The following is a 16109-nucleotide window of genomic DNA, read 5'->3' on the forward strand; positions in this document are numbered from 1 at the left end:
GTCTCATTCCTGCATGAAGTAAATTGTTGTTAGAGAATTTAAAAATGTCAAATTTTAAATTGTTAATTTTTTTTCTTACTTTCCCTTTGTTTCTTTTTTCTCTCTTAATCCTATCTTTCTTTCCTTTTTAATTCTCTTTCTGTACCTGATTTGACTCTAAGTGACCCTCCTTCTCCGTCGTTCCTCTGTTTCTTTCCCAATCCTTAAATCTCATTGGTTAAGGAGATAGACTGTTGGTCACTCACTAAGGTCCCAGATGCCCTGTTTCCCTCACCACACCGTTATCAGCTCGCACTTCCAGCAAGTTTACGGCGCAAAAAGATTTCGAGCTGAAGGGTGCAGGAAAAAGTCTAACTAACGGCGCAAGCTCTTGATGCCCCACTCCAGCAAGATCTGGCCCCTCGTAATTTTGAACCTCTCTTTCAAACCTCCCTTTAACCTTCTCTGCTCCAAGGAGAACAATCCCAGCTTCTCTAGTCTCTCCAAATAACTGAAGTCCCTTATAACAGTATGGTTAAAGATTGAAAGTCTGGTCTCTGATGGCCCAGTTGTGCCACCATCCGACTACCTGCACTGCTATTTTATTTTTAACATCGCTCACCTCTAGTGTACCGGGGTACTATGACTTCTTCACTGGCCACCTTCCTTCTTTTCTTTTCAAAATAGATTTTGCCTGAATAGACTATGGGGGGAGGGAGGAGAGAAAAGCATGAGCCGTTTAAAAGAATACATCACCTTGTGAAGGAGCAAGTAAGAGTACCAATCTTAACGAATGGTGCTTTATGCTGTCTTGTGGAAGGAAAGAGCAACTTAATGCTCATGAACATGACAAATTAATTGACTACGGGTAAAGGTTGCTGAGTTTTTGATCCAACAGAGGTGGCAGTGGCAATTCACCATGGCCTGCTTGGCAGGTAAAGTTTTGAGGTGGTGCAGTGCTTTGCCCAGACTCCCAGGGAGAGGACTAATGTTTTCCTCCATGGTGCCATAAACGTTTGGGTCACAACCTTCACAGAAGCGTTGTGTATTTTCCTTGTGCATGGAAAATTTACACAGTGTATGGAGATGTTGGCATGCTCCTACACTTGTCCAAATTAATTTCACATGGGACTGTTACTGTCAGCAGAAGATGCTTTCAGCTCGTCAGTCTGGGCTGGATTTGAACTCGGGTACCCAGAGGGCTTTTGTCATATTTGCTCTACTGCTTCTTAAGGAAACTTAAAACATATCACATGATGCATAAGAATAAACATGGGTACTTTATAATGCAGGAAAGGTTGGACCATATCAGCAAATTCAGGAAGGGATGAATGCGATGTTTGGAGTACTGCATTGAGGAGGTGGAGCTTCCCCCTTGTATTCATGACCCAATGGTTCATGACCCAATCCATCCTTTCTCTAGAGGTCATAACATTTTAAAGAAGAAGAAAGTACTTGCATTTATTTAGTACCTTTCGCACCCTCAGGACATCCCAAAGCACTTTACAGTCATAAAGTACTTTTGAAGTGTAGTCACTGTTGTAATGTAGGAAACGCGGCAGCCAAAGTTGCACACAACAACATTAGCTCTACAGCTGCTTAAAGAAACTTAACACATGTCACATGTTGCATAGGAATAAACAGGAATTGCAATGTGATAAGGGACAGTGGCAGCATGGATACAAAATTGTCTAGGGGACAGAAAGCAGAGAGTAGTGGTGAACGGTTGTTTTTCAGATTGTGGTGCTCCCCAGGGGTCAGTATTAGGACCACTACTCTTTTTGATATATATTAATGACCTGGACTATACAGGGAATAATTTCAAAGTTTGCAGATGGCACAAAACTCGGGACTGTATTAAACAATGTGGAGGATAGTAACAGACTTCAGGAGGACAGACAGACTGGTGAAATGGGCAGATGAAATTTAGTACATTTGGAATCAATTTGGTAGGAAGAATGAGGAGAGGCAATATACAGTAAATGAAACAATTTTAAAGGGGGTGCAGAAACAAAGAGACCTGGGAGTGTTTGTACACAAATCTTTGAAGGTAGCAGGACAAGTTGAGAAGGCTGTTAAAAAAGCATATGGGATCCTAGGCTTTATTAATAGAGGCACAGAGTATAAAAGCAAGGAAGTTATACTAAGCCTTTAAAAAACACTAGTTAGGCCTCAGCTGGAATACTGTGTTCAATTCTGGGCATCACACTTTAGGAAGGATGGCAAGGCCATAGAAAGGGTGCAGAAGAGATTTACTAGAATGGTACCAGGGATGAGGGACTTCAGTTATGTGGAGAGACAGGAGAAGCTGGGGTTGTTCTCCTTAGAGCAGAGAAGTTAAGAGAAGATTTGATAGAGGTGTTCAAAAATCGTGAATGGTTTTGATGGAGTAAATAAGGAAAAACAATTTTGGTCTCCTTACCTAATGAAGGATATACTTGCCTTAGAGGCGGTGCAACGAAGGTTCACTAGATTGATTCCTGGGATGAGAGGGTTGTCCAATGAGGAGAGATTGAATGGAATGGACCTATACTCTCTGGAGTTTAGAAGAATGGGAGGTGATCTCATCGAAACATATAAGATTCTGAGAGGACTTGACATGGTAGATGCTGAGAGATTGTTTCCCCTGGCTGAAGAGTCTAGAACTAGGGGGGCATAGTCGCAGGATAAGGGGTCGGCCATTTAGGACTGAGATGAGGAGGAATTTCTTCACTCGGAGGGTTGTGAATCTTTGGAATTCTCTACCCCAAGGGTTGTGGATGCTTAGTCATTGAGTATATTCAAGGCTGAGAAAAATAGATTTTTGGACTCTAGGGGAATCAATGGATATGGGGATTGGACGGGAAAGTGGAGTTGAGGTCGAAGATCAGCCATGATCTTATTGAATGATAGAGCAGGCTTGAGGGGCCATATGGCCTACTGCTGCTCCTATTTCTTATGTTCTTATGTTTCCAGTGGCAGAAGGGTTGGTAACCAGAGGACAGAGATTTAAGGTGATTGGCAAAAGAACCAGAGGCAACATGAGGAAAATTTTTTTCGCAGAGAGTTGTATCGATCTGGAATGCCCTGCCTGAAAGGTGGAAGCAGATTCAATAATAACTTTCAAAAAGGAATTGGATAAATACTTGAAGGGAAAAAACTTACAGGGCTATGGGGAAAGAGCGGGGGAACGGGACTAATTGGATAGTTCTTTCAAAGAGCTGCGGCAGGCATGATGGGTCGAATGACTTCCTTCTGTGCTTTAACATACTCTGATAATCTGTTTTTTTAGCGGTGTTGATTGAGGCATAAATATTGGCCAGTACACCGGGGAGAAGTTCCCTGCTCTGCTTCAAAATAGTGCTACGGGATCGTTTACATCCACCTGAGAGTTTAACATCTCTCCTGAAAGACGGCATCTCTGACAATGCAGGACTCCCTCAGTACTACACTCAAGTGTCAGCCTGGACTATTTTAATTTATTTCACACTCAACCACAAGAGAAATCTCTGGAGTGGGGCTTGAACCCATGACCACCTGACTCAGAGGCAAGAGTGCTACCCACTGAGCCACGACTACAAACTGGGTGAAGCTTAGAAGGGTTGTGATGACTGGGCTACTGGGCACTTCCCCTGAGAATGCAGGGCTTGGAATCACACTGGAAGATTTGTATTACACTTAGTGATGCTGGTGTGGTGGAAATTGGCTCAGTGTTTAACACTGTTGATCTTTCTCTTGTGGTTGAGTGTGAAATAAATTAAAATTGTATCGGTGAAAGGAGAAAGAAATCCAGGAAAGTATTTGGGAAAAGTAAAACTCCTGAGTGTTTTAAGCACCTCAGCTTGTGACCTCTGTTTTTTTCAGGGTTGAGGGACCACTTATTGCCTCTTCCATGCTACATTTACTGTTCCAGCCCTGCAGACATACTTTATACAGCAATAGATGCACTCCCATAATTACATGAGCTATTTTCTTTTCAGATGTGTCCATTAATTAACCAGGCTACTGACACGTTAATGGAAAATCTGAAGAGTCATGCAGACTCTGGCGACGGCTTTGAAATCCATCGGTAAGCACCAAGCACAAAACAACACTGTTGGACTGTGAATGTCAACATCCCTGAAGGTCAGGCATCAAAGACAGGCAGAGTCTGACTGAAAACACACAGGCTTGTTCTATCATGGGGAAGAAGCCATCATCTGCAAAAGCCAGAATCACCCCACATTATTTGCAAAAAAAAACTAATCGTAGAGACAAAAAAGGATCTGTAAGCATCCAGGATTGAAGGGAAAGGTTGGGGATAGGCACATCTTCAGCAGCTTTGTTCGATTACCTGTGGGAGCCAGGAAGAAATGTTGCATAATATATCAAGTAAATTATGCAAATACACAGCAAATTTCTTCTTTGGCAGCACCTCCTAAACCCGCGACCTCCACCACCTAAAAGGACAAGGGCAGCTGGTGCAAGGGAATACCGTCACCTCCAAGTTCCCGCCCACACACCATATTGACTTGGACATTTATCACATATGTCACTGTTCCCTCATCGTCACTGGGTCAAAATCCTGGAACTCCCCACCTAAGAGCACTGTGGGAGCAGCGTCACCACACGGACTGCAGTGGTTCAAGAAGGCGGCTCACCATTACCTTCCCAAGGGCAACTAGGGATGGGCAATAAATGCCAGACTTGCTAACGACGCCCACATCTTTAGAATGAATTTTTAAAAAGGGGCAGAATCTATGATAGTGCACGCACATCAGTGACTAGATAATCAGCAGCTGCAAGTCTGCAATTTCCCAAAAATGCACGCTGCCCGTTGAGAGTGCTGGTTCACCCTGTCGCCCTTGGTTCTGCTGGAGGTAAGAAAGAAGCAACAAGGTTTAATGGGCCAATGTCCCTGGAAAGAAAAACTAGGCAGTAATACCATATTTAGATCATCACCAACTGTACAACAAGGCAAAGATTCAAGTTCAGAATCAAGGTGAACTAATTTGCAAACCAGCTGGTGAGAATATGGTATGGATTGTTGGGGGAAGCAGGAAGGTGGATAGGGTCAGTGAATTCCAGAAGGGACTGGATAGTTATTTGGCAGAGGGACAAGAGGAGGACTGAATGGTATTTTTGGGCTGTCCGGATGGGCTGTGATAGTTATTTTGTTCTTAGGTAAATGACGTTCACTTCATGATTTATTTTCTTTACTCTTAACTTAAGAGTTCCTAAGATTTCACATAGTCGCCTGTTTTCCTTACTCCTTGTAGCAAAAACTTCTGCTACTAGTTTGGAGTGGCCCACAATCTTGAAGTTTCTGCATCTACTCTACGTCCACATTGAATTGGACAGTCTTAGGCTGGAGAGAGGCATATTTAGACGATGAAGCTAGTCTGGTGTAAAAATGAAAAAGTCTGGAACCCATCCAGGAATTTGTGGTGTATAAAATGACCTCAGACCACCCTGGATCATTCTCCACCCTGCAAAGCCAGAACAGAGCAAACAAAACAAGTTTGTATTTTCAGATGTAAATAGCTTCCCAGTTTCTGCCTGCCGACTCTCCCATCCGGATCCTCCCTCGTGAGATTGCCACTGAGCAAGTAATTCTTGCCATTCCTCTCGTTTCCTCCCGCTGGACAGTGTGGTTTTGATAGAGGGATTTCACTATAAGGAAGGAAAGAACTTGCATTTCTATAGCGCCTTTCATGTCCTCAGGATGTCCCAAAGCGCTTTACAGCCAATGAGGTACTTTTAGGAAATGTAGTCACTATTGTAAAGTAGGAAATGTGGCAGCTGATTTGCGCACAGCGAGGTCCCACAAACAGCAATGTGATAATGACCAGATAATCTGTTTTAGTGATGTTGGTTGAGGGATAAATATTGGCCAAGACACCAGAGAGAACTCCCCTGCTCTTCTTTGAATGGTGGGATCTTTTATGTCCATCTGAGAGGGCAGATGGGGCTACGGTTTAGCGTCTCTTCCGAATGACAGCACCTCCGACAGTGCAGCACTCCCTCAGTACAGCACTGAAGTATCAACCTAGATTATGGGCTCAAGCCTCTGGAGTATGACTGCTGGGCCTGCCCCATCTCCATAGCATTCTCTCACTCTCCAGTGAGAAGCCACTTGGTTGTCCTGCAGCCTATGTGAAAGATGCAGCTTGTTGTTTAACTTACGTGGTTCTTCAAGGGTTTCCACGGCTCTTCCAATGAAGTTACGGCAGGTGGGTGGGAGAACTCTGGTAGACATTCACCCCCTTTATGCTTTGGTGCAAGTTGATGCCTCGGATGCCTGAGGCTTACGAGTGAAAATCTTAACTCCTAGGATTTGTTCAATACTTATAGCTCTGATTAAAAGGTGATGCAATGATTTCCAGAATGATTTGAGGACAACCTCTGCAACCTTATTTAAGAGTGTTAATAAAACCACTTGTTTGATAGATCTGATTTGATAAATCAGCAACTTCAGTCATCCAGCTGTTTCAAATACAAAGAACAAGAGAGGGGCCAGTTCTGGATTTAGTTTTAGGAAATGAGGCTGGGCAGGTGGAAGGAGCATCAGTTGGAGAGCATTTTGATGGTAGTGATCATAATTCAGTTAGTTTTAGCATAGTTATGGAAAAGGACAAAGATAGAACAGGAGTTAAACTTCTCAATTGGGAATGGCGAATTTTACTAAGCTGAGAAATGATTTAGCAAAAGTGTATTGGAAACAGCAACTTGAAGGTAAATCAATGTCAGAGCAGTGGGAGGCAATCAAGGGGTGCAGAGTAAACATGTTCCCACAAAGAAAAAGGGTGGGGCTGCCAAATCTAGAGCCCCTGGATGTCAAGGAGCATACGGGGTAAGATAAGGCAGAAAAGGAAAGCTTATGTCAGACACCGAGAACTCAATACTACAGAAAGCCTAGAGGAGTATAGAAAGTGCAGGGGTGAAATTAAAAAGAAAATTTGGAAACCAAAGAGAGGGCATGAAAAGATATTGGCAAGGAAAACCCAAAGATGTTTTATAAATACATAAAGAGCAAGAGGATAACTAAGGAAAGAGTAGGGCCTATTAGAGACCAAAAAGGTAACCTATGTCTGCAGGCAGAAGATGTTGGTATGGTTCTTAATGAATACTTTGCATCTGTCTTCACAAAAGAGAGGGATGATGCAGACATTGTAGTTAAGGAGGAGGAATGTGAAATATTGGATGGGATAAACTTCGTGAGAGAGGAAGTATTAAGGGGATTAACATCTTTGAAAGTAGAAAAATCACCAGGGCTGGATGAAATGTATCCCAGGCTGTTAAAAGAAGCAAGAGAGGAAATAGCGGAGGCTCTGACCATCATTTTCCAATCCTCACTGGTGCCGGAGGATTGGAGGACTGCTAACGTTTACCATTGTTTAAAAAGGGAGTGAGAGATAATTACAGGCCAGTCAGTCTGACCTCGGTAGTGGGCAAATTATTGGAATCAATTCTGAGGGACAGGATAAACCGTCATTTAGAAAGGCACAGAGTAATCAAGTACAATCAGCATGATTTGTTAAGGGAAGGTCGTGTCTGACACTAACTTGATTGAATTTTTTGAGGAGGTAACAAGGAGGGTCGATGAGGGTAATGCATTTGATGTAGTGTACATGGATTCTAGCAAGGCTTTTGACAAGGGATCCAAGGGAGAGTGGCAAGTTGGATCCAAAATTGGCTCAGTGGCAGGAACCAAAGGGTAATGGTCAACGGATGTTTTTGTGACTGGAAGGCTGTTTCCAGTGGGGTTCTGCAGGACTCAGTACTAGGTCTCTTGCATTTTGTGATATATATTAATGATTTGGACTCAAATGTCGGGGGCATGATTAAGAAATTTGCAGATGATATAAAAATGGGCCATGTGGTTGATAATGAGGAGGAAAGCTGTAGACTGCAGGAAGATATCAATGGACTGGTCAGCTGGGCAGAAAAGTGGCAAATGGAATTCAATCTGGAGAAGTGTGAGGTGATGCATTTGGGGAGGGCAAACAAGGCAAGGGAATACACAATAAATGGGAGGATACTGAGAGGCGTAGAGGAAGTGAGGGACCTTTGAGTGCATGTCCACAGATCCTTGAAGATAGCAGGACAGGTAGATAAAGTGGTTAAGAAGGCATGTGGAATATTTTCCTTTTTTAGCCGAGGCATAGAATATAAGAGCAGGGAGGTTATGCTGGAACTGTATAAAACATTGGTTAGGCCACAGCTTGAGTACTGCGTACAGTTCTGGTCACCACATTACAGGAAGGATGTAATTGCACTAGAGAGGGTACAGAGGAGATTTACGAGGATGTTGCCAGGATTGGAGAATTTTAGCTCTGAGGAAAGATTGGATAGGGTGGGGTTGTTCTCTTTGTAACAGAGGAGGCTGAGGGGAGATTTCATTGAGGTGTGCAAAATTATGAGGGGCCTAGTTAGAGCGGATAGGAAGGACCTATTTCCCTTAGCAGAGAGATCAATAACCAGAGGGCATAGATTTAAATTGATTGGTAGAAGGATTAGAGGGGAGCTGAGGAAAATTTTTTTCACCCAGAGGGTGGTGGGGGTCTGGAACTCACTGCCTGAAAGGGTGGTAGAGGCAGAAACCCTCAACTCATTTAAAAAGTAGCTGGATGTGCACCTGAAGTGCCGTGACCTACAAGGCTACAGACCAAGTGCTGGAAAGTGGGATTAGGCTACGTGGCACATTTTCGGCCCGCGAGAACACGATGGGCCGAATGGCCTCCTTCTGTGCCGTAAATTTTCTATGAATTCTATGATCTACTTGATAGAGGGTTCACGCCTGCAGAATACATGGATCGATGTGAAGTTTGGTTCCTGAAGTTCCCTTCTAGATACCAGTGTAAAAAGCCACGTTGTTTCCAATGTAACTGAACAAAACAAAGATGGCCAAGTGCAACTGCTCATCATGTAGAAAAAGATCATTCATAAGAACAACTTTTAGGAACGGGAAACGGCCATTAAGCCCAAATAAGCCTGTCCCATTTCCATAAATTACCTCAGCTATTTGCATTCTCATCATACTTCTCAATGTCTTCTTTTTCCTCTTCAACCCATTTATAGTGTCTGCTTCAGTGACCTCCCTCGACAACTTATCTGACAACTCTATTTGCCTGTGGGGCAACAGAGATCTGCCTGACTTCTCTTCTTTCTCCATCTGCAAATTTTTTACGTTGGGATGACCCTGGCATTTGAACCCTTCACCATTGTGATCAAGTCCTTTCATAAACTTCAGTTAGGTTATCTCAACCTCTGTTCTTTCCTAAACAAGCCGAACTCCTTTAACCTTACCTTCCAAATTGAATTCTTGATACCCAGCTTCATCTTCAACGTTCACCTCTTCACATTCTCGCCAGTAATAATATCATTCCTCAGAGCCGTTGACCAGAGCTGTACACAGTACTTCAAAAGGGTTATATTTGTCATCAATGCTATTTGGTTAGGATTTTTTGATTTTTTTTTTTATTCGTTCACGGGATGCGGGCGTCGCTGGCAAGGCCGGCATTTATTGCCCATCCCTAATTGCCCTTGAGAAGGTGGTGGTGAGCCGCCTTCTTGAACCGCTGCAGTCCGTGTGGTGACGGTTCTCCCACAGTGCTGTTAGGAAGGGAGTTCCAGGATTTTGACCCAGCGACAATGAAGGAACGGCGATATATGTTTTGTGGACTTTGTATAGTCAGGGGAGGGGGATGAACTTCACCAGCTTTGTGCAGATAAGACGAAAGATGTTTTTGTTTATCGTGAGGCACTTACATGACATGGTTTGTAACTATGCAGCATAGTGGTTTGTGGACTTTTGTGTCTTGTCCAGTATGGAGTCGTCCGTTGGAGTCGTCCATTGGAAGGAAGGTCATGGGTTCAACTCTCGCTCCAGGGACTTGAGCACAAAATCTAGGTTGCCACTCCAGTGCAGTACTGAGAGAGTGCTGACAGAGGCGTTGACTTTCGGATGAAACGTTAAACGGAGGCCCTGTCTGCCCTCTCAGGGTGACGCAAAAGATCCCATGGCACTGTTTTGAAGAAGAGCAGAGGAGTTCTCCCTGGTGACCTGGTCAATATTCATCCCTTAAACAACATCACTAAACAGATTATCTGATTATTACCTAATTGCTGTTTGTGGGATCTTCCTGTGCTCATATTGGCTGCGGCGTTTCCTACATTACAACAGTAGCTACACTTCAAAAATAGATTCATTGGCTGTAAAGCGCTTTGGGATGTCTGAGGTCATAAAAGGCGCTAATAAAGTGCAAGCTTTTCCCCTTTCTAATGTCAGGTCTTGGTTCCTGTTTTTCTGATGTCTGCTAGCAATAGTGGTGTTGCTTTTGGCCATACTTTTGGTTTCTTTCTTTGGTTTAATCCTGGCACTCCCCCTCCCCCATCTTCCATTGCCAGTGTGTCTCAAGTAGACAGACGACACAGTTTGCAGGTGTGGGCTCATATTTCTGGATGTAAACACTGTTAAATGTGAGTGACAGGGGCCCAGTGATGAGGTCAGCCATTTTGACAGTGAGTTGGGGTTGAGGCAGATATTTGGAAGGTTGGTTTCGTGGCACCCGTCCAATTTCGGGGCTTCATGTAGGATGATAACAGTACCTAGTCCTATGGATAATATTGGTTCTATCTCCCAACAGGTACTATGGCTGTTTTTCCATGGACGTTGTTGCCAGTGTCGCATTTGGTACACAGGTGGACTCCCAGAAGAATCCAGGAGACCCATTCGTCAAACACGCAAAGATGATCTTTGACGTAAACTTCTTCAAGCCACTTATTTTCCTCAGCAGTAAGTCTCACCAGTTTTATTGTTCTCCTCGTGATCAATCCTTTCAGCCCTATTTATTAGGTACAGTAGTGTAGTAGTCATATTACTGGACTAGTAAACTAAAAAAACGCAAGTTCAAATCCCACCATGCCAGACTGAGAACTGAATTCAGTTTAAAAATCTTGAAATAAAATTCTGGTATCTATAAAGGTGACCATGAAGCTGTCGGATTGTCATAAAAACCCAACTGGTTCACTGATGTCCTTTAGAAAAGGAAACCTGGCATCCTCACTCGGTCTGGCCTATATGTGACTCCAGTCCCATACCAACATGCCCTGCCCTGTAAATTCCTTATGAGAGCAAAATCGAGTCTATTCCTTTTAGATATTCTGTTGGCTTTCAAGGCATCTTATATGGGTGCAGGGAAATCCCAATGAACCTTCTTAAGAACGACTGACCTCAGTGAGATTCCTTTATAGTTTGCAGGCTCAATGGAATTTCCTTTCTTCTGGAAAGGAATCACATCTGTGCTCTGGAACACAAAGGGTATGTGTACCTCAAGCAGAATCCTATCACCGACCTGAGAATGGCAGTTCCAAGGCAAGCCTGTGGTTCCTGGCACTGTACTCCAAGACTATCACAGTCTCTTCTTCCCAGCCCCTGCCCCTCCCTCACATTCCGCCTAGAGAAGCTTTTTGGAGTTTGGCATGAATACCATCCACATCTGCCCGATCATTAGTTAGGGGATGCAGTATGGAGTCCATCTCCTTCCACTGAAATGGTTGATGAAGGCCATTTATCTGTCCAGAACACTCCAATAGCTTTTCCAGCCTATTGGGACAGACACCAATTCAGTTCAGTGCTCTCTCTCTAGATCTGGAGGATGCTCTCAGGGGCTTGTTAAGGGAGCAGGCCAGCACAAAATGCATCTGGATATTGTGACACTATGGATTTAGATTGAGATTGTAAACTTTGTTCTGGTATCCCAGTAAAGCCTCTCGTGTTTAGGCTGCTGCTCATTGCAGCCACAAGAATTCTACTGCTCACAGTTTCTAGTGACATTTAGTGACAGGCCCTATTGTCATTGTTTCTAAGCAGTTACGAACAATTCCTGTTGATATTGAAATAAAAAATGACAGTGCCTTAAGGCTGCATTGCTCTCCTACAGTATTGTAAATATCCACAAGGGCCGATAATGCGAACCACAGACGCCAAAGTACAGCTGGGTAACAGGACCAGGCATTACCCGGTGCTGAGGGCTGAGGTCTGAGGCCTATTCAGGGCCCGTTGCGTTCATTACCCTATAATGAGCGCCAACTACATAGTCGGTGCAAAGAGCCTGCACAGGTAACGTGGACAAGGATCATTAAGGCCCCATTTTTCCCCCCTTTCTGTTTACTTCCCTCCTCTCCTGAAGACGAGGACTCGCATTGGATTCAGTACCCATGGTACCATAGTCCAGCAGAGTCAATACCTTCAGGGAGTTGGGGGGGGGGTGGAAACATGGGGGAAGAAACACCTGGTGTATGATGTACAATGAAAATTCTTCTGTTTTCTATTTCAGTAATGTTCCCCTCCATCATGCTGCCCATTCGGAAAATTCTGCCCGGTACATCCCAGAGCCAGGTGAATGTCTTCTTCACCAGAGTGATTAAAGATATTATAGCACAGAGGGATCAGCAGCCTCCGGATGAGGTAATGTCCCAACTTTCGCTCCCATCATCTGCTCGAATATTTTTTCAGAATCCTCTCTTCATGTGATCTCGCAGCCATTGCTAACCATTCCCATTACTATTGAACTTCAGTTAAGAGAGAGCTGGCCAGTGCAATGTCCCGTCCTTTCACCTTTTTGTCTTGGGTTCAAAATCATTTCACACCAATGGAATGAAATGCTCCTCTTTCTGCTGGTTTGAGGTTTGGGCATTCTCAATGCCTTGCACAGTGGTGAGGGACCTGCAGAATAAAGCTACCTCTAATTTAAAATGAGTTCTCACTCAGAAACCACAGGATGGATGGTGTGAGAATGGAAAAGTGGCGCACTTAAGCATAGGCTGGGGAATGGGAAGGGGACGGAGGGAGGTGAGATCTCCTCTTCTGAGATTGGCACTGAGGCACATTGTTGGGGCAGAGTCGAGGTAGGTTTAGACTACATCTGACTGTGCTGTAGTTGTCCTTGGTATGATTGATGCTGTCACTGGGTGTCTGAAGTGGAAAATGTTCCATTCCCAGCACCTTGCTAAGCAGGAAATAAAAATTCACACCAAATTTCTTCAAAAAAACTTTCCAAGTTAATTTTTGAGAACGGATGGAGAGGATTGTAATTTCCTTCTGTACTGTTCTTGTCTCATTTTTTTGTAACAATTCCTGTTGATATTGAAATAAAAAATGACAGTGCCTTAAGGCTGCATTGCTCTCCTACAGTATTGTAAATATCCACAAGGGCCGATAATGCGAACCACAGACCCCAAAGTACAGCTGGGTAACAGGACCAGGCATTACCCGGTGCTGAGGGCTGAGGCCTGAGGCCTATTCAGGGCCCATTGCATTCATTACCCTATAATGAGTGCCAACTACATAGTCGGTGCAAAGAGCCTGCACAGGTAACGTGGACAAGGATCATTAAGGCCCCATTTCTTATGTGAATGAGGCTTGCTCCCCCATGAGTGCCACAGAAGTGCATCGGTCACTCAGCCCCTGTTCCGAACAGGCTTGGGCAAGGAAGAAGGACCAAGGGGTTAAAGGTTAATTTTTTGCCTAGTTGACCATGACCTTCTAAAAGAGCCAAACTCCCCATTATGGGCCCCTTATGCCTATGTAAACATGAACGGAAGAGAATGATAAGCTGTACAAGCTGCAGGTGTTGAAAATCCCACCCTTGGTACTCGCCCTGTGTGCCAATGTACACACATTGAGAGGGCCATAAAAAAACAGCTTGGGAGCTGACCTTACATTATCGGTCGAGGTCAGCTCTGTCAGGCAGGGTGCCTGAGGGATAGTGGGCCTGGTGGCACTGTGCCGACACCCTCATTCTCGCATTTAAATCACATCATCAAACTACCTCAAAGCGCTTCAAGCAGTAAATTACTTTTGGAGTGCAGCAACTTATGACCCACAAACAGCCAGGCGATGAATGGTGTTGGTTGAGGGAGGAAAGCTAGCCTGGATACTAGGAGAACATTTCTTCAAATGGTGCCGTAGGATCTTTGACTTCAACCAGAATAGGCCTCAGTTTAATGTCTCACCTGAAAAAATCGTCATGATTTTTTTTGTAAGCCATAATGCTTGCCATCTGTTTAATCTGAGGAGTGAATGAATGCCAGGCATAGATGGCAATGCATTGTGAGACACCTGCTTGCATGCACATGCAGATTAGGCAGAATCCATACCTACAATCAGTGCAGACATATAGCACAAGATACAGGGTCCTCGGAATATAGGAACAGGAGTAGGTCATTCAGCCCCTTGAGCCTGTTCTGCCATTCAATTAGATCATGGCTGATCTGTATCTTAACTCCATTTACCCACCTTGGTTCCATAACCCTTAACACCCTTGCCGAACAAAAATCTATCAATCTCAGGTTTGAAATTTTCAATTGACCCCCAGCTTCAACAGCTTTTTGGGGAAGAGAGTTCCAAATTTCCACTACCCTTTGTGTGAAGAAGTGCTTCCTGACATCACCCCTGAACGGCCTAGCTCTAATTTTAAGATTATGCCCCCTTGTTCTGGACTCCCCCACCAGAGGAAACAATTTCTCTCTATCTAACTTACCAGATCCTTTAATCATTTTAAACACCTCAATTATATCACCACTTAATCTTCTATACTCAAGGGAACACAAACCTAGCCTATGCAACCTGTCCTCATAATTTAACCCTTTTCGGCCTGGTATAATTTTGGTGAATCAGCACTGCACCCCCTCCAAAGCCAAGATATCCTTCCTGAGGTACGGTGCATAGAACTGAATGCTGTACTCCAGATGGAGTCTGACCAGAGCTTTATATAATTGTAGCATAACTTCCACTCCTTTGTATTCCAGCCCTCTTGAGATAAAGGCCAACATTCCATTAGCCTTTTAAATTATTTTTTGTACCTGTCCACTAGCTTTTAGTGATTTCTGTACTTGGACCCCTAAATCTCTCTGCTCCCCTACAGTTCCTAGCTTCTCACCATTTAGAAAATACTCTGATTTATCTTTCCTAGGTCCAAAGTGGATGACCTCAAACTTCCCCATGTTGAACTCCACCTGCCATAGTTTTGGTACTTAATCCATCAATGTCCCTTTGCAACTTTCTGCTCCCATCTTCTCTACTCCCTAACAGCACTGTGGGAGAACCTTCACCACACGGACTGCAGCGGTTCAAGAAGGCAGCTCACCACCAACTTCTCAAGGCCAATTAGGGATGGGCAATAAATGCTGGCCTTGCCAGCGATGCCCACATCCCATGAATGAATATAAAGGCCGGTCAGTCTTACCTCAGTGGTGGGCAAACTATTAGAATCAATCAATATTGAGAGATAGGATAAACTGTCACTTGGAAAGGCATGGTTTAATCAGGGATAGTCAGCATTGATTTGTTCAGGGAAGGACATGCCTTACAAATCTGAATGAATTCTTTGAGGAAGTGACAAGGAGGATTGATAAGGGTAATGCAGTGGATGTTGTCTACATGGATTTTAGTAAGGCATTTTACAAGGTCCCACATGGCAGACTGGTCAGAAAGGTAAAAGCCAATGGGATACAGGGAAATGTGGCGAATTGGATCCAAAATTGGTTCAGTAACAGGAAACAAAGGGTAAAAGTCGATGGATGTCTTTGCGAATGGAAATCCATTTCCAGTGGAGTGCCACAAGGCTCAGTGTTGGGTCCCTTGCTGTTTGTGGTATATATTGATTTGGATTTGAATGTAGGGGGCATGATTGGCAAATTTGCAGACAACACAAAAATTGGGTTTGTAGTTGATAGTGAAGAGGATAGCTGTAGACTCCAAGAAGATATCAGTGGTTTGGTGGAGTGGGCTGAAAAGTGGCAAATGGAGTTCAACCCGGGGAAGTGTGAGGTAATGCACTTAGGGAGGGCAAACAGTAAAAGGGAATATGTAGTAAACGGGAATATATTGAGAGGGGTAGAGGAAGTGAGAGACCTTGGAGTGCATGTGCACAGGTCCCTGAAGGTGGCAGTACAGGTTGATAAGGTTGTGAAGAAGGCATACGGAATGCTCTCCGTTATTAGCCGAGGTATAGAATACAAAAGTAGGGGATGTATTGATGGAACTGTATAAAACGCTGGTAAGGCCACAGCTGGAGTATTGTGTGCAGTTCTGGTCACCACATTACAGGAAGGACGTAATTGCTCTGGAGCGAGTGCAGAGAAGATTTACAAGAATGTTGCCAGGG

At 44.0% G+C, this 16109-nt stretch overlaps 1 protein-coding gene across 3 annotated transcripts in view; it reads left to right on the forward strand.

Moving 5' to 3' along the window:
• tbxas1 (thromboxane A synthase 1 (platelet)) overlaps positions 1 to 16109 on the forward strand; it is a 177049-nt gene that overhangs the window by 116868 nt on the left and 44072 nt on the right. For all 3 annotated transcript variants that reach the window (XM_067999917.1, XM_067999919.1, XM_067999918.1), the window contains exons 7-9: positions 3939 to 4027; positions 10587 to 10735; positions 12279 to 12409. In XM_067999917.1, the coding sequence (XP_067856018.1) occupies positions 3939 to 4027; positions 10587 to 10735; positions 12279 to 12409 (369 nt within the window). The remainder of the gene's footprint in view (positions 1 to 3938; positions 4028 to 10586; positions 10736 to 12278; positions 12410 to 16109) is intronic.

This window comes from Heptranchias perlo, chromosome 18 (assembly GCF_035084215.1).
Source record: "Heptranchias perlo isolate sHepPer1 chromosome 18, sHepPer1.hap1, whole genome shotgun sequence".
Lineage (NCBI taxonomy): Eukaryota > Metazoa > Chordata > Chondrichthyes > Hexanchiformes > Hexanchidae > Heptranchias > Heptranchias perlo.